General features: G+C 36.6%; 1 protein-coding gene across 1 annotated transcript in view; it reads right to left on the reverse strand.

The window, feature by feature from the left end:
- The window catches only part of ROBO1 (roundabout guidance receptor 1), a 411,503-nt gene that overhangs the window by 323,433 nt on the left and 66,855 nt on the right, over positions 1 to 21,215 (reverse strand). Inside the window, 1 exon segment of the mRNA XM_080801074.1 lies at positions 14,151 to 14,477. Within this exon segment, the coding sequence (XP_080657200.1) occupies positions 14,151 to 14,477 (327 nt within the window).

Genomic DNA, 21,215 nt, shown 5'->3' on the forward strand with positions numbered 1-21,215 from the left:
GGTGCTAAGCACCTCTTTGCAAAGTTTTGGAAAAGCACCATATTTGAATTGCTTGTATGTTTGGAATATTGACTGGATCCCTGTTATAGCCTTCAACATACCGATGTAGAAGAAAACATTCCTGGAAGAAAAAAAAAATAGAAATAGAATAGTATATCATATTCTTACTCTTATGTTCTTGAAACAAAGAAACCATGTAGATAAGTGACCACGACCCTGAACAGGAGATACACAGACACTTTTGTAATTGTATGTCCACCCACAGGACGCCAAAACTAATTTTTACTGAAAATGCATTCTGAAAAAACAATTTGTTTTCTGAAAAAAATGATTTGGCATTCCATATAAACGTGGGAATTGTAGTAATTTAGATTCCCCTACTCATGCTTCATAGAATTCATTAATATTTTAAAACCTCTACAGTCTTACGGAAAAGAGATACGTGGAAAAGTTTGTTTAAAGACTTAATGTACAAATTATTTTTTAACAGCTTACAGAAATACTTCACTGGAACATATATATTTTTAAAATATTTTATTTATTTATTTGACAGAGAGAGAGAGAGATCACAAGTAGGCAGAGAGGCAGGCAGAGGGAGAGGGAGAAGCAGGCTCCCCGCTGTGCAGAGAGCCTGATGCAGGGCTCGATCCCAGGACCCTGAGATCATGACCTGAGCTGAAGGCAGAGGCTTAACCCACTGAGCCACCCAGGCACCCCTTCACTGGAACATATTGTGAGAAAAGCCATAATGAAATATTTAAATGCTAACCATGCCAATAACAGTAACCGTGTTATAAACCCTCAAAAATATATTTGTCATAAAAGATATACCATGCACTGATACATGAAGACAATACATCATTTCACCAATATTTATAGGGATTTTAAGTACATTTATATATGAGAGGATGGCTGACACTGGGAAAGGAAAGCTCATTCTGAATGTAACCGTATATGGCATTAGTTTGTCAGCCTTCACTTACCTGCAATGAAGAGAGACATCCTTCGGAACCATAGGAAAGGAAGGAGTACTCCTATCCATCAATGTGCCTACCATAATGAATAGCTCATGATATAATAGTCACCATGTATATACTGCTTTGGCAACCAGCCACACTTCTAAGCACTTCATATGTATCAACTTATTTAATCCTCTTCAAACTTCTCTAAGGTAAGTAGAATTAATATCCCCCTTTTACAGGTGAGGGAACTGAAGCATAGAGAGCTTAAGTAAACTCACCAAGGTCACAGAGTTATGTTAAATGAACTTGCCTTGACTTTGTTGAGAACACAATTAATGACAGAATTAGTTGTCACTAATTCTATACAAATTATATAGGTATGAGTAGGTATCTATATACAAAATACATATGTGTATACATATATACAAATTACATACATATAAATTCTATTTGTAACTATAAAGAATGTCCACAGTGTACGCTATAGATAAAAACCATTGTACAGGGTGAAGAGAACTCTTTACATTCAAACAACACAAACTTTTCTTGGAATAGATCGTAAGAAATGTATGGTTATTCATCTGGGGTTGATGATTGAAATTTTGAGGGAGGCTTAAAGAATTATAACCAATATAGTTCAGAAAGAACAGAGATTTTAGTGGTAATTAGTTGAAGGAAGGGAGGGAGAGAAGGAAAGAAAGTAAAGAAAACTGTTAAGGAGTTGATTTTCTTGCCTCCCGGTGTCACAGAATATGACCACAGAATTCTGAGTTTCTTCAAGGTTTCAGTTTTTGGTGATTTAGGCAAAAGATGAGAGGACAGGAGTTAAAGGCAGCTGTCAACATGTTCTCAATCCACTGACCACAAAAATATTTTCTACTCTCCTGTGGAATTTTGGCTCTTTGCTACTTTCTTTCCTGAGGTGGTCCCAAAGGAAAATACACTAGAATCATATTTTCCAAGAATTCCCTTAAGCATGATTCAACAAGGTTACAACCTGTCCTATGCTCTCGTTTTAGAGCTAAGAGAAGTCACTTGAGTAAGCTATGACAAGCGCTGAGTTATGTGATCAAAATGCTCTCAGTATCGTTCCACAGCAAACACAGACTCCTAATCCATTTTCTGGTGTCTGACAGAGATAAGAATCTGATAAAATGGTAACTTAATGTGACTCAATCTAGATAAAGTAGAGTATTATGTGGAGAAGAGATACAGGGTGATGGAGAGGAAGACATTGAGAAAGAATATAAATCCTTGGGGGGAAGGGATGTCCTTTCACATTTTCTTTTTAACTTTCTGGCTTTTCTTCTAACTTCTACTCCATCATTTACTGGGTAAGATTAAAAAGGTCCCCATTCAGGCATACTAAATAATTTGGTCATAAACTTTTATTTCTCTTGACAAGTGTAAAATGTCATAGGCGCTATTAAAACTTCAATTTAGACCTTAGGTTAAATACGACTTAAAATGTTACTAAAGCTACAGTTTCCACTTCGGAAATACTAAAAGACTAAGATTAGAAACTGTTTTATACTCAGAAACCTAAATTAAACATCAGATATAATTTATTAAAAATTAGGCCCTACTTAATAACGATCTTCAAACATATGAGATGCTATATAAAAAAAAAATGGCTTTTCTATTATCACTTAGCCTATAAAATGAAAGAAAGACTTCCATAGCATAGGACTTAAGTAAATTAAAGTAATAACTTTGTGTTAACATATGCTGAAGCATGTGAGGGTTACTGATGATGGAGGCTAGATAATCTTTGGCTCTGAACCGCGTTTAATACAACAAATGATCTTTAGATAATTTAAACTAAAAGTTAGAGGAACAGATTAAATGACTTCCAAATGACCCTTCCAGCATGGTTCTATTCATTTTAATAAATTCCAGAGTTCTAAATTTTCATTCTAGAAAATGCAAAGTAAAATTAGCTATAAATACAGTATTTCACATTTGGATTATGCTAAGTAAATACAGCCTTCCATGAATTTACATAAAAACACCTGAGATATAGTTCATGTATTACTTTTCTTGATAAGTGGTGTTATGGAGATTGATAAAGTTTTGAGTATCCTGTTCTTTGCTTATATCCCACTATCTGTAAATATTAATACATAGTAAACACTGTTTTCCTTCTCCATCCAGGCCAATAATGTATATTTCTGTACTCTTTTAAGTTTAATCCTTACCATAACTACAACCCCCCAACCCCCTACCTCTCTTCCATCTGCATTTCTCTCACCTTTTCTCTTTGTCTGTCTTGCTCTCCCTCTCCCTTGTCCCCTCTTTCCTCTCTCTCTGTCTCTGTCTCTCTGTCTGAGTTTCTCTCTGTGTTACTCTGGATGTGTTTCCCTCTGTGTCCTCCTGTACTTTTCTTTCTGTGTTTCCCCCTCTCCATCTCTACCCCTGACTTGCTATCTCTACTAGTCTCCTATATATCCTTCTCTACTCTCCCCTGCCCTCAGTCCTGGTTTAGAAGCCCAGGGTAATTCAACCCCACTGAAAATCTTGTTAATTGCTTCTCTCTTTAAAAAAAAAAAAGAAAAGAAAAGAAAAGAAAAAATCAGCCACACTGGGTTTGCCTTCCAAAAGGTTTTCTTTGTTCTAGGGGATGAGTATGGGCCTATGAACTCCAGTTGAGCACAATGTATACCACTGCTTCTCGAATCTGAATTTCCACAAGTTACATTGTAACACCTTAAAATACAGCGTCTGATTCAGCATCTCTAACTTGCTTCCAGGTAATGCCAACGATTCTCGTCCCCAACCACACTTTGAGTAGAAGCCTCCAACTGCTGCCTATAACCCACTGGATCCTTCCCTCACCTGAGTTTGCTTCCCTCACATGGCTACATACAACATTACTATCCATATGGGTTTCTTCTCTTTCTTATCTCTATTTTGCCTACTTACTGCAATGTCTAGATTTCATTGGTCTTTACATCTTAATCTTAACTAAGCTTTTAAAAAAAATTCATTAACCACAAACTAAAGCTTAAGATTGTAATAAGAAATTTAAAATATTACTATGCTGTCATTTCCCTTCAATTTCTCATCAAATTTGTTTCATTAAATATAAATCTACTGGCCTATAACAGCTTTATATAGAATATATGGATTAATGGTAAAGTACAAAAATACACATAATTCTGTTACATAACATTTATTTTGTGTAGTTTTTCCCTACCCAGAAAGAAACAGTGAAGGTAAAGACACTTGGGTCTTATTCTGCATTTATAGATTTTCCCACGGGAACGTCAGAAAACCCCTCCAGGTACTGCTAAATTTCCTAAGTGATGTTATCCCCAGAAGAGCTTCTTCTTTTTTTTTTTTTTTTAAGATTTTATTTATTTATTCGACAGACAGAGATCACAGGTAGGCAGAGAGGCAGGCAGAGAAAGAGGGAGGAAGCAGGCCCCCTGCCGAGCAGAAAGCCCGATGCGGGGCTGGATCCCAGGACCCTGGGATCATGACCTGAGCCGAAGGCAGAGGCTTAACCCACTGAGCCACCCAGGCGCCCCCCAGAAGAGCTTCTTAAATAGTCCAGAACCTTGAAAGAAAGAAAAACTCTGATAACTGCATTCTAAGCACTGTGCTTTCAAATGAGTGTTGGAGATCATGTGAACTGCTTGACATCACAAAGAAACTGTGCTGGGAATGAGTGAAAATGGTAGGTTAGTCTGCTTCTTGAAGTGGCATTATGACACTCTATTACGGTCGTCCCATGTGGAATAAATTGCTACTGAGTTACTCTAGATCACTTCACTTGCAATGTGCTGGGAGTGGTGGTAGGCACTTGGGTAATGACATGGTTCCATCTTGAGATGACTGCAAGGTAATGACAAGTGGAACAGGAAAGTAAGCATATTGCAAGCTGAGATAAAAGAGGAAAATACGATTTCTTGGGATTGTGATGGGTTGCAGCATAGGGAACTACTGTTAGCCTCTCAATGATAACATCACCTTACCCAAACTCCCAATCCTATCTGTATGGTCATAGACTTGACCTGGACTTTGCTGTTACCAATAATTGTATCTCTTGCAAAATTTCAGCCTCTACTGTCTCACCCTTCATAAGTAAGCCAGGTCTTCAATCTTCAAATTGAATCCTTGCTTTTCTCTTCATCTCCATTACTATCACATGCTTCACTAGCATCATCTTCTGCCTGGAATACCTAGGAGCTTCCTACTTGGTCTCTCCCAGTCCTTCTGCAACTCATTCTCTACGCATATAGTACTCAAATATTACATGATTACATTTTTAAAGTATAAATCAGATCATGTCACCTCCACTATTGCCCAGAAACCTGTGGTTCTCATTGCATTGGACATATAATCCAACATTATTACCCTGGTTATGGGACCTTGCATGATCTAGACCCCACCTACCTCCCTAGCTGTCTCCCTTACTCATATGCCATACCAGCCATCTTTCATTTTCTCAAATATGCCCAAGTCTCTATTTTCTTATGGCCTTATAGATGTACTGTTCTATTTGCCTGAGACACTTTTTCTTTTACTCTGTGTCTTGGTACTATCTTCTATTTCAGTTCTCAGTTCTCAGTTTGACCCCAATTATTCTGGGTACTTTTCATAATTTTTAACCATAAAGTTATTTTTATAGTAGTTGCTTATTTTTTCTGTCCTTATTTCTTCTCCCCACTGTATTGCAATTGCCATGAAGGCAGAAACCATTTCTTTTTTTGTTCACCACTGAATAGCTAGAACGAATTAGAATGCCTAGAAAGAGTTATTTTGGAAAAATAAAACAAAATATTTTTGAGGGGGGTAAACTATATTGTAGTATTTTTCACATATTTATTTAATCCTTGACTTTAAATAAAAACATTTTTAATGCCCACTTTGGGTAACAGAGAAACAGAGAGCATTTATACCCCCAAAAACATTCAATAGTATTTTATTTTAACCTGACCAAAAAAGTTTAAATTGATAATTAATGACAGCTTAAACTAAATTATATTGTATTAATTAAAATTAGGGACACCGGAGTGACTCAGTCAACTGAGCATCTAACTCTTTTTTTTTTTTTAATTTTAAGTCTTTTTTTTTTTAAGATTTAATTTATTTATTTGACAGACAGAGATCACAAGTAGGCAGAGAGGCAGGCAGAGAGGAGAAAGCAGGCTCTCCCCGGAGCGGAGAGCCCGATGTGGGGCTCGATCCCAGGACCCTGGGATCATGACCTGAGCCAAAGGCAGAGGCTTTAACCCACTGAGCCACCCAGGCGCCCCTGAGCATCTAACTCTTGATCTCAGCTCAAGTCTTGATCTCAGGGTCATGAGTTCAAGCCCCACAATGAGCCCCACACCCAATGTGGAGCCTACTTCAAATAAATAAATAATCTTAAAATTAATTATACTAAGAAGGTTTGGTTATGTTTTATTAAATGAATTTATCACTCATTTTAACATACATACAAATGATTCTCAAGCTGGTCTGTGTATGTGGGAAAAACTTCCAGCATTTAAGTCATAAATAAATTAGTAGGATTAAAAGGAATAGTGATATGATGATAAGATTTGAGAGGTAACCAAATCTATCTTGTTATTTTAATATATTTTACAGACAGTACTGTTGAAAGGAGGAGACACTGCCAAGAATTTCCCATAAATAACTAAATACTGAATTGATTTTCTGGAAGCCTCAAGGGGCTTTATATCTGAGCATCAACTAGTGTTGAAATAATCATCTTAGTATTTTTCAGCACATATGAACACCATCTACTTTTTGAGAAAATTAAAGGAGTGGCTCCTGAGACTAGTAATGGTATATGTACCCTCTAACCCCATAATTACTGAATTGAGTCTTGTCCAGGATGGTGTATCTAGTAATATTCAGCAGAAGGAAGTTGTTTTGTAGGATCCAACCTGAAGAGCTAAACTTTTCCAATTAGTCTTTATGATATAGATATGTGTTCCAACATATCCAATGCCCTTTTTGGCCACCTAAGACTGAACAATGATTAAATAGGGAATAGTTTTCCCAGAGCATGTATAGAGACCTTAAGGTGTCTACCCAACTTCCAACAGTAGTTAACTCTTGGTGATGAGATTATAAGAACATGTACATATTATCACAAATAAAATAAAATTTTTCAAAGTTATGTAAAAATGATCTCGTTAAGCTTATTAATCACATTCCTTAACTTGTGATTAGGAGTAAAGAGAAAGAAATGTATAATGTGCCCCTACTCTTGAGATGTTTCTACAAATCTACTAAAGAATAATATAGAGCCATTATGTGAGATAAAGGAAAAACATAAAAAGTTTGCTGAAAAAGTCAACTGAACATGTACCCTGAACCATGTTTAGCTAGCAGGGGTTTCAAGATAGAAAATAATCTGTTGGTTATTTATAAATAAATAGTCACTCAAACAGTCAGTCTTCTACTAAAATGCCCTTTGAAACTCGAACTTTCTTTTTATGCCCATTGTTACTGTCCTCTCTCACGGACCCACCTCTTCATGGATTATGAAAATACAGGTTTCTGCCTTCATATTTCATATTAAATCCTCTTTGAAAAGATAAAACAAATAAAAGAGAGATGGGGGAGGAAGAAAAGAGGAAGAACTTTTATGTTCTTTCGAAAGAAAATGACCACTATCTTCTCTCTTAATGTAGCTATTAAAGGATGTTGCTCTTACTTTTCCAAACCAATGAAGAGTTCCCCTGACACTACATTCACTTGAAGGTATAATCTGTCTACACTTGATTTACGACACAATTTAAACCTGACATCTGGATGTAACAAGTGCTCTGACGGACCTACTACTTACATTGTGAGGATTACAGAACTTTTCCCCGATATTCTGATTTTTATTTCTCAGTTACTTAATAGGATAAAACAACTATAAACCCAATAACAAAAATCTAAACATAATCAGTAAAGGCAGCTATGGAGTAAATGTTTGTGTCTCCCTCCCCTGCCCCATTCATGTTTAAGTCTTAATCCCCAGTGGGATGGACTTTGGGTGGTAGTTTGGGTTGGATGAGTTCATTGGGGTGGAGTCCCTCAGATGGGACTGGTGTCCTTTCACTGGGATAAAAAGACTAGCACCTCTCTCTACCATGGGAGGAAACCAAGAAAAGAGCTCCCACCAGAACCCAACCATGTTGGCACCCTGGTCTCCAACTTCCCAGCCTCCAGCACTATGAGAAATAAATATTTGTCATTGAAGCCACCCAGCATAAGCCGATGAAGACAGGCAACAACAAAAGAACATATTTGATGGACAGTAAAATTCAAATGTTCAGTAACAATAATCATGTCATAGAACTTAGCAACGCTGCCTCTACTTAAGGGAATACATACATTAATTTGATTAGGAAAAATGTGAATATTATCTCAACTGTAAAAGTATAAAACTGATTTTTTTTCATTTGTCCGTGAAAGAAAAACAATTTGAATCAACATTATTTCATGTTCTGCATTAGCACTGAAGATTTTAAGGTAAAGGTAAATTTCTCATATCAGTGATTTCAATTCAAGTTGGTATTTAGTATATTCGAGACATTTTTTATTTAACCAGAAGTTAATTTAAGAACATTTACTTACTGAAGCATTTACTTATGTTTTAGTATATTAATGCACATAGCTTTAAACTTAAAATGAAATGAGTCCATTTTTCAAGTCAGAAGCATCAGATCCCTTTTCTATAAAAATAACCTTGGTGTTTGATGGAAAGAGATAAAGAAGAAAAAAGTAATAAAAATAACAGCACCAATGATTAAATTTATGATTTAAAATTTATGATTTGTAATTATGTGGCAGTCATTGCGCCACATACTTTATATGCATAATTTCATTTAATCATGAATCAATTTTGGAACAAAGAATCAGTTCATTTTAGATGTTAGTGTACCAGGAAGTGAAAAGATTTTTAAATCATTAAACTAAATGACTAACATTGAAAACAAAAATAAGATATAAAAAAGGTTTTAGAATGTGGTGAAAACACTTGAAAATGCCTAGTTAAAACAATAAAACAAATTAAGTAGAGGAAACAATATTTTTAGATATGTGATATAAAGCAAATTCAATTTCAAAAATAAAAAGACTATCAGGGAACAGTGTGTGTGTGTGTGTGTGTGTGTGTGTGTGTGTGTGTGTGTTTGTGCATATAAACTGTATAAATAATTCCAGTGTCTGACCATAATAGAGATCAGATTGATCATGTGTGTGCACATAATCAATCAATTGATCAATCAATATTTTAAAGTATAAAGGCATGTTTTATTTCCACCTGCTCATCTGAACCATTTCACCTCCAGGAGTAATCCTTCCATCCTCCCAGGTCCAGATTTTAGGAATACATTCTATTGTACCTAGGTAAACACATGGCTACTTGGCATCCATGAGTTTACTTTGTCATTTTACCCAAAGGAAGAAAATTGGATAAATCAAATTCTTAATCACTTTGATGAGTATCATTTAATAACAACAAGAGATCATGCTATATTGAGAGTAGTTCACCTCAAAATATAAACATTTACCCCAAAGTAATTACTACTAAAATGTACCCTAGTTAATAAAATCTGGGAAGACTTAATCTTTGATTAATTGGGAAAAATGTTTGTTTGTTTATTTGTTTCTCCAGGAAAGATAGTTCCACCGGTTTTGCTGCTACAACAGCCAGCAGATGTCTGCCTAGTCTAAAGGGAATTTCTTTTCCTCAAGAGAAAACAGCTTAAATATGAAACAAATAGCCATATGCGAACTGTGCCCTGCTTAGCAGATGACGTAGAGGGCCATGTTCTACAATGGGAAGCATGAGGGTCAAGGTTCAGATTAATTTTCCTTAAAATTCAATGTAATTACCCAAGATCAAATTACTTATTAAATATAAGTTGTGTCTAAGAACTGTGTTATTAATTTGTGCCAGGCACAAAATGGAGTTCTAAATTTAGTAAGTGATGATGTTGGGGACAGGAGAATGGAGAATGGTCCCAATAAATATCTTTCTAAATATTTAGTAGACTCTTAAATAAAGCTAATACAAGACAAACGAGAACATACCACTTGCAAGACCATTTTAGAAAGCTAACTTTGAAACTGAATTAGATAAAGAGTGAAGTTTTCAAAAATCTTAGAAATAGCAAGTGGTATCTCCTAAATTTTCCAATGTAATGTCCCCATTAAGTTGTAGAGTTCTTGGTTTGCAGAAAAATAAAAAAAGAAGAAGAAGAATTTTAAAATATATTGAAAAAAATAAATCTGTGATTAAAAATTATTTTCCTTTGCAGAGATAAACTTCCAAAAATTCCAGGAAACTTTTAGGAAGGACCATCATATATTTCTTAGCATTTCAATTCTTAGACTTTATGATTGTGTGAGATAACTTTTTAATTGCATTAGAACTGAGCTTTCAAGAATAAGGAATGCAGCTTTTACCACATGGCAAGGATCGACACCCAAAGGCTGGCCAGTGCTTTTCACCGGATCTAACCTAGTTATGATGGGGATTTAAATGAAAATAAAAAATAAACAATCCTAAAAATAACTAAAAAATATAATCCTTTTGGTGAATTTTAAAAATTTCAATAAATATTAAAGACACAAAAGACATGATTAATAGCATTTCTATACAGAAACAAGGTTTTCAATGACATTCAATATCTTTTTTTTTTTTCCAGTGTTTGAGAGATTGACAATTGTTAGGAACCGAGAAATCTAGTTGTTGTTACAGCTGTAAAACTTGGTTTAAAGGCAAATAAAACACAGGTAAATGTTTTTAAAAGCATTACCAACAACTGTGCTGTGAAATCTGGATTGCCTCTAGACACTTTTGTTAATGCTATTACTCTGGGTTACAGACTCACCAAGAAATTAGATGCAATCTTTGCCTTCCTGTGTCTTTGGGAAGAATAAGAATAGTTCTTATTGAATTTCATGTACCTAAACTAATGTGTAAAAAAAAAAAAAGGTAGTAATATTCTCCAGGAAAAAATAAAACCAAACTAGAACCGTACTTTACAGATTTAACCCACAGCAAATATGGCCTATGTTTCCCTGGACTTCTACCCCTAACCCCCACACCTCCCCACATACACACAAGACCTGGTTTTTTATGTAACATACAAAAGGCAACTTTCCATTTTCGGACACAAACATACTTTAAAATAGTAAATTAACAGTAACTATTGTCTAAAATATATAATTAAAATATCAGTGAACTACGTCACTACAAATCTATTTGTAGGGCACTAAAGCCTGAATTTACTAAATAATTTTTTAAACACACAGAACCCATTTTAATTCCAGAGCACTAATTTTTCCCATATAAATTAGGTTACAAAATAATACAAATTATCCAAATAAAAACATATTGTTAATTATTGCAATCGAACAAGTACAAAAATTTTGAACACAAACACTACTCAAACTTTTTTTGGACTTAGTATAATTATTATTATCACTAATAAAAATCTTTATTATCAAACTATCCCTATGAATATCAAAATAAGTTTGATAAATATATAATACACATGTTACCCTTCTACATGTATGAATTGTTAATGAATATGATCTTAAAGGATTGTTTAAAGTATCTTAACTATATTCTCTTTTCTCTGGAGCTTGAAACATTTTGGAGACATAATGAGAAATACCACACGAAAATTCGGGATGTATGCATTCAGGGACTATTATCTGAATATTTTGCTAATAAAAGTTATATAATGATCTTATGTCTGTTTTCAGTTCCTTGAAGGTGTATTTGTTGACTAAGACTGGAAAGGCATTTCCCATAATGGACTCACAAAGTAATGGAAGGTCTTGCTTAGAAAAAGAATTTAACTGGAAACTAATAATGTCTTTTAAAATAGTTACACAAAAGCCAGATTAAAAAAACAGAGCTCTCTAAATCCCAGTGCATTAAGGGTATCTTGATCATCTAAAGTAAAACTAAAGGAGTTTTGAAAGGCGAGATCTAAAGGGTAAGTGTTTAGATGTTCTATTCCTGTCTATAACATTTTCTAAAAACCCTGGCAATGATCAGAATGCAAGTATTGTAAGAAATAACACAGAAACACAATATGATCTCAGATATATATTTCTATTGGTACACACTTCATTTATAAGGGATTATACTTTCAGAGAATAAACAATAACTCTGTTTTTCCTTCTGATCTTCAGTTTCTTATCTACCAAAAATAAGAGTTGGTTATCTATACCATCTATACAAGTAGGTCATCTCTACCATCTTCCTTGATTCTCTATATTTGTATTCAAATGTTAACTTAATTTTTCCCCCACAGGGAATAAGTATTCTTAAATATAAATGTGTTAGGATGCCTGGGTGGCTCAGTTGGTTAAGCGGCTGCCTTCGGCTCGGGTCATGATCCCAGCGTCCTGGGATCGAGTCCCACATCGGGCTCCTTGCTCCGCAGGGAGCCTGCTTCTCCCTCTGCCACTGTCTGCCTATGCTCACTCGCACTCTCTCTCTCTCTGACAAATAAATAAATAAAATCTTTTTAAAAATATATATATAAATGTGTCAAAAGGTAGAAAAGTATTAATATCATAACCTGAAAGAAAACTGTATCCAAAAAATACATATCCTTTTATAAAAACACTTAAACTTCTTTTGCCTGCACCACATTTAAATTTGGGAAGAAAGGAAGAAGGAAGGAAGGAAGTGGGAAGAAAGGAGGGAAGGAATGAAGAAAGGAGAGAGGAAGGGAGGGGGGTGAGAGGAATGAGGGAGGATGAGCGGGAAGGAGGGAGGAAGGGAGGAGAAAAAGAAAAGTAGCCTACTGCTGTGGTTACAGCTTTTGTTCATCTCACTTACATAGTTCAAGATTTTCACTAAGAATCAAGGCAGTAAGAGAAAGCACAGTAAGTTTGTGATCAATTCAATGTGAAGAGAAATATAAACTTGACTTTTGAGTAGATGTTTTAAAAATGTTGAGTGGCTAGTTCTGGCATAGTTTTAAACGGTTACATTCATTTTTTTAGCTCCTTAAATTTTATGCTCGTGTTGGACATCTTTGGCATTCTGTCTCACCCTAAGTACTACATGGATCTATGCGTGTGATCAACCCATCTTGATTCTTGGAGACTGAGTCCATTTTAATAATCGGATTAAGTTGGAAAATCTGTCTTTCAATTCCTTTCTATGTCTGTAACTGCGTAACTACCTGTGGATCGATATACTCAAGTTCTAGGTGAATGTTAGAGATGACAGTAGAGATTGTGAAGCTGATTATATAGTTCAATTTTGAACATAAATTATATCAAAATATCAATTATCCTGGAAAACATTATAGATACATATATACATAGTTATGTCTGCAGTTTCACCATTAATTTTGTGTAAAGTGTATTAGAGATCTAAACTTCATTTGTCTTTCCAACCAATCACTATGCAATACTCAACTGTACTTATAATACATAGAACAGATTCTTCCAAGGATATGAGACTTTCTGGCTACCTCTTGAATGTTTACTAAAAATAAGAGAAGCCCAATTTGTATCGAAATACATTACGCACCTAACAATTTAATCATTAGTCAAGAGATCCTTCTTGAGGTGATTGCAAATGAACTGTATTTAGTATCCATGTGAATAAACTAAACCATCAACCACCATAGGATGACATACACAAGTTTTCCTCCCAGACGGCACTACAGTAGCCAAAGTAATAACGTATAAGGCACATACGTCTATTTCTCTACCTATACCTTTACCAAAAGTAGAATACATTTCTAAGAATTAGAATGTTTAAAACCATATCTTACACTACCAGTTGAAAGTATTTCTCCAAACGAAGACAAATGAAAAATACCCCATGCTATTCTTTCCACAGAAACGTACTTGCATTCAGTATATTTGAAAGCAACAAAGGAGAAGGATAAACCAATTTTTTAAGAATAAATCAATTTCAATGAAAATGTTCAACAGAACAACTTCAAACTCCAAGTAGAAGGGTTTAACAACTATGTGCAAATCCCAAAGTAGCCTGAAAAACCAGCTACGATTAAAATAAAAAAAAAATAAAAATCGTATCAAATAGGTAGAGGACTGTATTCATACAAAAAGCTAGACATTTTGCTCAAGTAAAGCCTGGGATAGGGGTTTGACTTCTTATTACCACTCTCCAGGCAAAAGATCCCACCGCACCATTCCCGCTGTCAAGAGCCCAGAGCCCCGTGTACTTACTGGCCACCTCCAGCGATGCATTATGGCTCACGGCCTCTCCGAGGTAATTCCTTGCTACACAGACGTAGACCCCTTCATCAGGCCTACTTTTTCGTCCATGTACTATACGTAAGAAAAATAAAGATCCACTCGGCAGCAACATTCGGTGTGAGCGAGGGTCATCTTTGTCTGTCTCCACTCTCTCCCCCCCTTTGTACCATTCGATAGTGGGTGTGGGGCGGCCTTCGGCTTTACAGTTCAAAGTGGCAGGTTCTCCTTTTGACACAATTAGGTCGGAAGGGTGTTCAACAATGCGAGGTGGAAAATCTTCCTGACGAAGACGGGAGCCTGCAGAAGAATTGGCAAAAGAGTTTCATATTATCATATGGAAACAACGAGAAATCTTATCGCAAAAGCTTAGCCGTAAGCGCTACTACGTAAACAGGGCATACCAGTGACCTTGTATTTACTCTGGACCCTATCTACTAATTAGCCCTACTGGTGTCCACCTCAACCACACCGTGCAATTCTTGAATTCTTTTAACCTCCACTTAGAAAGTACTCTTGCTTTAACTTTGTACAAATCCTGTCTGCTCTTCAAATGCCTTGTGCACAAAGCCTGTCAGAAGTCACCACCCTGTCTGTATTTACCACATCCGTGCCTGTTTTTTGCAGAGGAATGAGTGAGAGAATTGTAGAGTGTTACAGATAATAGCACAGCTTCTTGGAATCTCATTTGCAACTAACATCAGTCAACACTTTAAAAAAAACCTACTTGGTAGACCAGTGAACATCATATTCAAATGTATGATGAAACTGCTCTCTATATAGATTTTTCTATCTTCCTAAATAATAAAAGTATGTGTGCGTATACACATTCCCAGAATTTGAATTAATAAATTAATTTCATTAGTTGCCAATAGTGATATGTTAATATTTAATATACTTCAAGGATGAAATGTTATGTAATTGAGTTTAAATAATTAAATATAATACAGAGTGGAAAAGGACATTGGGTAAGGACCTGCATTCTGTATTACATAATAAGTGAGGTCCTGAGTGTTTGTGTCATTTAAATATTTCCTGTGTCTATACCTTATTTTTTTCCAATGAGATTATAACTTCTAAAACATGGATCAAGATTCATCTTTTTTAATGTTCCTACCATACTGCTGCTGCGGATAAATTTAACATGTAAATTTCTTAAAGATTTCTCAAATGCAACAGCCCAAGGGTTAATTTAATTGAGCCCCGCACCTTGTTCTTATCTAGCCCTCTAATCTCAATGAATAATGCAAAGTAGAAACCAGGCTTCCTTGACACCTCCCCATCTTTTCTTTGTCCTCCTCCTCCCCGATATGTCTCAAATCAATCTACTCATCTCCATCTCTACAGCCAGCTACCAACCCCGGTCAAACTACTATCAATTCCCACCCGGATTTAGGAAATCTCTTAAACCGCTTCACTTCAGTGTAGCCAGAAGAAGGCTTTGAAATGCAAATACAATCTGGGTTCTCCCCTACTTCAGTGGCTCTTAAAATATACTCGTGGCTCTTAAGATAAAGTCCTTAACAAGATCTACAAGAGTGTGTTCATTCCCCTGTCCAGCCCTCCAGACTCTTCCTGTTCCACTTCTTTCTCTGCTTTCTTCACCTCACCTTGCGCTAGTTCACAAATACAACACGCTTCCTCCTGCCACAGGCCTACAAGGGCCACAGGGGCTTGTGCCCGAAATGATCTCACTCTAGTTAACATCCACTTTCCTTTCAAATCTCTGCCCTCCCTGATCTTTCAAAGAAAGTTAAGTGCTCCGTTTATAAACCTAAATAGCCCTACACAGCTACATTTTGTAAGAATGATCAGAATCGCAATTTCAATTTTTTGTCTGATGCTTGGAACCCTGTTTTTCCCATTGCTCTGTAAGATCTGTAAGATCTATGGGTCTGATTTTGCTCATGGTTGCTTCTCTTATGCTTGGCAGAGTGTGAGCATGCTATAGGCGTCAATAAATATTTGTTGAAAAAAATGAAAAAATGAATGAAGTACTAATGGGGAAGACCTATTTGAGTATAATGATCTGAAACTTAATAATCACGTATTCTATAGAAAGACATTAAAAGATTTTATTTTTTAAATGATAATCAATGTGCATTCTCTTCAACCTTTCCTAGACTGTAAGCTCTGCATGGACTGATTTATATATCTCTAATTTGTAACTACTACAATCAACATTTTTTCTTAATGAATGAAATAAACAGATGAATGGTAAAATTTAAAGAGCATTCACTTATATCGACCATGAAGTAACGAAAACTGTCATCTGAAATCTTAAGTAATAGTTTTACAATCTGAAATATTGAGAAACAGCTTTAATTCAATGCAGGGTATACAACATACTATAAAGTCTTTAAATGAAACCAACCACTAAAGGAGGAAGAAATAAACCGGTAACATGGGGAAAAAATAACTTAGAAACTCATACTTTCTCACAAAGGTTATACTGAAGTCAAATGAAATTTAAATTAGATTTTAGATTACTCAATCACAAGTGTTATACAATTTCAAAAAATAAAATATATATGGTCAGCCTTCACTTTGGCTGTAATTACCAAAGGTGGATGCTAATGACGAACAACTACTGAGGTAATAGCTATTTAATTAAAGCACTCATTATTTTAAATTCCGAAAGTCCGTCTCAGATAGGAAATAGGGATGCACAGTTTGCTATGGGAAAAAAAAGAAAGGACATTTAAGACAGCACGAACAAGGGAGAGTAGGTATCCTGAGACATAAAATTTGAGATGAGTCTTGAAAACTGAGTCAAGAATAAAAGAAAGGAGATGATTTCACTAGAGGCACAGCTGCCAAAGAATATGGTACACTTGTGGGACCTGGGGAATTGGTATGGCCTGAGTAGAAGGTATGTGTCAGAGATTAGAAAGTGTGTGTCTAAAGAAGTAGTCAGAAGCAATAATGGGATAAATGTTGTACATCAAGTCAAAGTTCTAGAACTTACCTGAAAGCAACAGAATATTGAAATATCTTAAGTGAGGCATTGGCAAAGTCATGCTTGTTTTTGTTTTGTTTTGTTTTTTTGTTTTTTAAAGATTTATTTGACAGAGATCACAAGTAGGCAGAGAAGCAGGCAGAGACAGAGAGAGGGAGAAGCAGGCTCCCCGCTGAGCAGAGAGCCCAATGTGGGCCTCAATTCCAGGACCCCGGGATCATGACCCGAGCCAAAGGCAGGGGCTTTAACCCACTGAGCTACCCAGGTGCCCGCATGCTTGGTTTTAAAGAGCTCACCATTGGTAGTATGACACTGGACTCTACAGCAGGCTAAATTAGAAGGTAATTGGTCGAAAAACTTTTGTACTCTTTAAACAATAAATTCTGAAAACTTGGGACCTTGACAGAAAAAAATAGAGGAAAGAATCTAGAGATTTAGTTATAAAATCAACAGGATCTGATCACTGGCAATGTGGGATGAAAACGAAATGGAAAATGCACAGGATGGACAAGAAGAACAAGGCAGATGATTCCAAGTTTGCGATCTGAGCAGTGGGTGAATAATAGTCCCAATGAAGGTGCAAAATCAGAAAGTGAAATTTGTTGAGAGAAAGGACAGAGGAGATGATTTATTCAGTCTGAGACATGGAGGGCTTGAGTGGAGGCGCCTATTCAGCCAGAGCGGCCCCACCCCGGTTGAACTGCCATTTTGTTGTAAAACTTAAATAGACTCTGCCCCCTCCGCACCCCACCTCCCACCCAGGGGAGCTTACTTAAAAGCAAGTCCCGGAAACCAGTCCCAGGTAACAAAGTCCAAATAGAGGGGTGGGTCAGGCCAGGTGGAGGTGTTCAATCAGTGGGGGCGCATACTGTCTCCTAACTATCAAGGAGGAGTATGGGCCCCACCCTTTGGGCACCTTTTGGGCACCAATTCTGAACAAGGTGATAGGCTGGTTCAAATGTCTACTAGGGTAAATTGTAATTCAATTGGTCACCTAGCATGACTGTGCAGCTTTCTCTGTGTGTTACAATTTCATTGGCCACCTGTGTGTGGCCAGGCCCAACCACATGGCCTTTGCTCTAAAAGTTAGTCTGGAAAGCAGGGAGGGGTCGCCCTCTCTGTAAGGGGCGGCCCCGACCGGTCTGTTTGACGGTCGGTCTGATTCTTAATGCTTGGCGCAAAATAAAGCTTTGCTTGACTTTCGCTTTGTATCAGTCTCGCTCCTTTAATCACAGACTCATTATTGGGGTACCCATTTTGGGGGGACCCAACATGAGGTACTTCTTGATTTTTCCAAGTGGAGATGACAAGTTGCCAATTGAATATCCAAGTTTAACCTCAGAAAAAAATCTCAGCTGGAGCCATAGATGAGAATCAAGCTGGAGACTGAAACCATGGGAAAGAATAAAATTGTCCAGGGAGTGTATAGAGGAAGTAATGGCCAATTACAGAACCTGGAGATCACCCAGACGCCATTAACATAAAGTGGAGCTCAAGAATCTCTCTGTTCCTAACCAGCAGTTCCATACAGCTGGACCTGAGCTAGCATGACTTTTGGGAATGGAAAACTCAGGCCTAAGCTTTCACCAGAATGTTTGTACAGCAGTATTCAGTAAAAGAATTTCAGCAATAAAAATGGCATCAACATTACTAAAGGCTAAACTGTCATGCTCCGTGAAATACTCTTTCTTCAGATTGTTAATGCGTAATTACTCAAAAAAGGAGTTGCAGTTCTCAGGGTCTTTTGTCTTGCTAAAAGCACACTATGATCTGCCAACAGAAAGGTATTGTATGCAGACTTTCTCAAACTTAATTTGGCTACTGAACTCTTCAGTTTTCTTCTTCCAGGATATCACACTGAACTTTGCTTCTGAGGAACACTCCAGAGAAAATATACTCTGTTAGCATATAATGATCTGAAGAAATGAATAGGGTTAGCAAAAAAAAAAAAAAAAAAAAGTTATTTGAATATAGAGCTTGTACATTTGAAAATCATAACAAAAATCATAGAAATCTCAAATTCCTCATACTGTCTAACTTTCAGAAAAGGAAATGTCCAATTCCTGAGTGGTATTTATAATGAGTAACTGGTTAACCTCCCCAATAAAAATTATAAATGGCAATCACTGTCTCCAGAAACACTATAATAAATTATTCTTTATTATCAAGTCTAAGCAGAAAGGAAAGAGAAAGAGAAAACTAACATTAATTATCCATCATCTCCTTCATCACAACAACATCTTTATGAGGTGGGTGTTGTTATATCTGGTGTCCATATGGGGGAAGTGAGACTCTTAGCTGTCATTCAGCAGGAAGGTGGCAGAGCTGGGATTCAATCCGAGTCCAATTTAAAACCTTTGCTCTTCCCATCTAGTCCAAAAACACTGTTAGGATTAATTCTTTAAAACCCACAGCAAAACATGCTTTGTCTGTTCTTTCCAATGCTTGAAGTGTTCATTTTGACTGCTTATCTTTAAATTATGGATTATAAAAACAAGAAGCAGTCAAACCTAGTGGCATCTATTGCTCCTTCCCTATGCATACAGAGAAAACCTGACTGGAAACCGCACGATTTCGTACTCCTTTTACTTGGTAAAGAATTTGATAATGAACGAAAGGAGGTATAAAGCTTGTCTTATATTGTTTCATCTTCTCTAATTACGAACTTGAATTTTTGAGTAAATAGCTTATAATGTCAGTTTTTAATACTGAGAACCTCAATTCCTATGCAACTCTTTACAATTAAAATTCAGGATCACTGGAGCACCTGGCTGGCTCAGTTGGTAGAACATGAGACTCTTGATCTCAGGGTTGAGTTCCAGCTCCATGTTAGGTGTAGAGATTACTTACAATAAAAACATAGGGCGCCTGCATGGCTCAGTTGGTTAAGCAACTGCCGTCGCCTTAGGTCATGATCCTGGAGTCCCGGATCAAAGAGTCCCACATCAGGCTCCCTGCTCGGCAGGGAGTCTATTTCTCCCTCTGACCCTCCCCCTTTTCATGCTCTCTCTCTCTCTCAAATAAATAAATAAATAATCTTTAAAAAAATAAAAACAAAAAAAAATCTATAAAAAAATTCAGTGGGGGGCTCCTGGGTGGCTCAGTGGGTTGAAGCCTCTGCCTTCGGCTCGGGTCTTGATCTCAGGGTCCTGGGATCAAGCCCCGAATCGGACTCTCTGCTCAGCGGGGAACCTGCTTCCTCCTCTCTCTCTGCCTGCTTCTCGGAGATCTCTGTCAAATAAATAAATAAAATCTTCAAAAAAAAAAAAAAATTCAGTATCACTTGTTCCCCAAGTTTTTCCACAATCACACTTTGAAGGAAAATTCTCTCATCTTCTATCAGTAATTGTTGACTCACTTTCTCAAAGGGAAACTTGAGCTATGCCGAGATCATATAGAGAAGAGCAGCCATGACTCTCCGAAGAGTATAGATCACATATAGTCCTCCTCCCTAGAGCAGGTGGTGTTCATCTCCACTGGGTCACATAGCTTCTCTCTCTAATATTGACTCATTCATAAAAAGCCTTCTTTCTTTCATCATAAATTCTGAGTTTTTGTAAGCCACCTGACAACCACCATTCTGGTCACAATAATTTGTTTTTACGTACTAATTTTTATGTTATAAGACCCCAGGTTTTTATTACACTTGGTAAGACCAACTTCTTGGTTTCAACCAAGCTCTGCATGGGAAACAGAAAAGTAACAAAGAAGAGAGGGTCAAAGAAGAAAGCGATGGGCAGACTGAGGCTTAAATAGGGAACAAGGATGATAACAGCAGCTGTCCTCAGCACGAATCCTGGTAGAACTTTGGGAAGAGAACACAGTTGACTTTACGCACAGTCAGCATCAAAAAAAGGGGCAGGGCAGAATTCCTTCAACAACTGCCCGGTTGGAAGATAAAATATAAACATGAGTGACTGAATTATCTAAATATTTACACACCCGCAGCTGGAAAAAGATATACACATAAGTGCTAAGTATGTCAAGGAAATATATCAAAGTCACGTGAGATTTATAATGAGGAAACCAAACTCCTAGTTGGCTGCAAACTATCCCCCCCTTTAAAACACCACTTTCAT

Source organism: Martes martes (genome assembly GCF_963455335.1).
Source record: "Martes martes genome assembly, chromosome: 1".
NCBI classification, from domain to species: Eukaryota; Metazoa; Chordata; class Mammalia; order Carnivora; family Mustelidae; genus Martes; species Martes martes.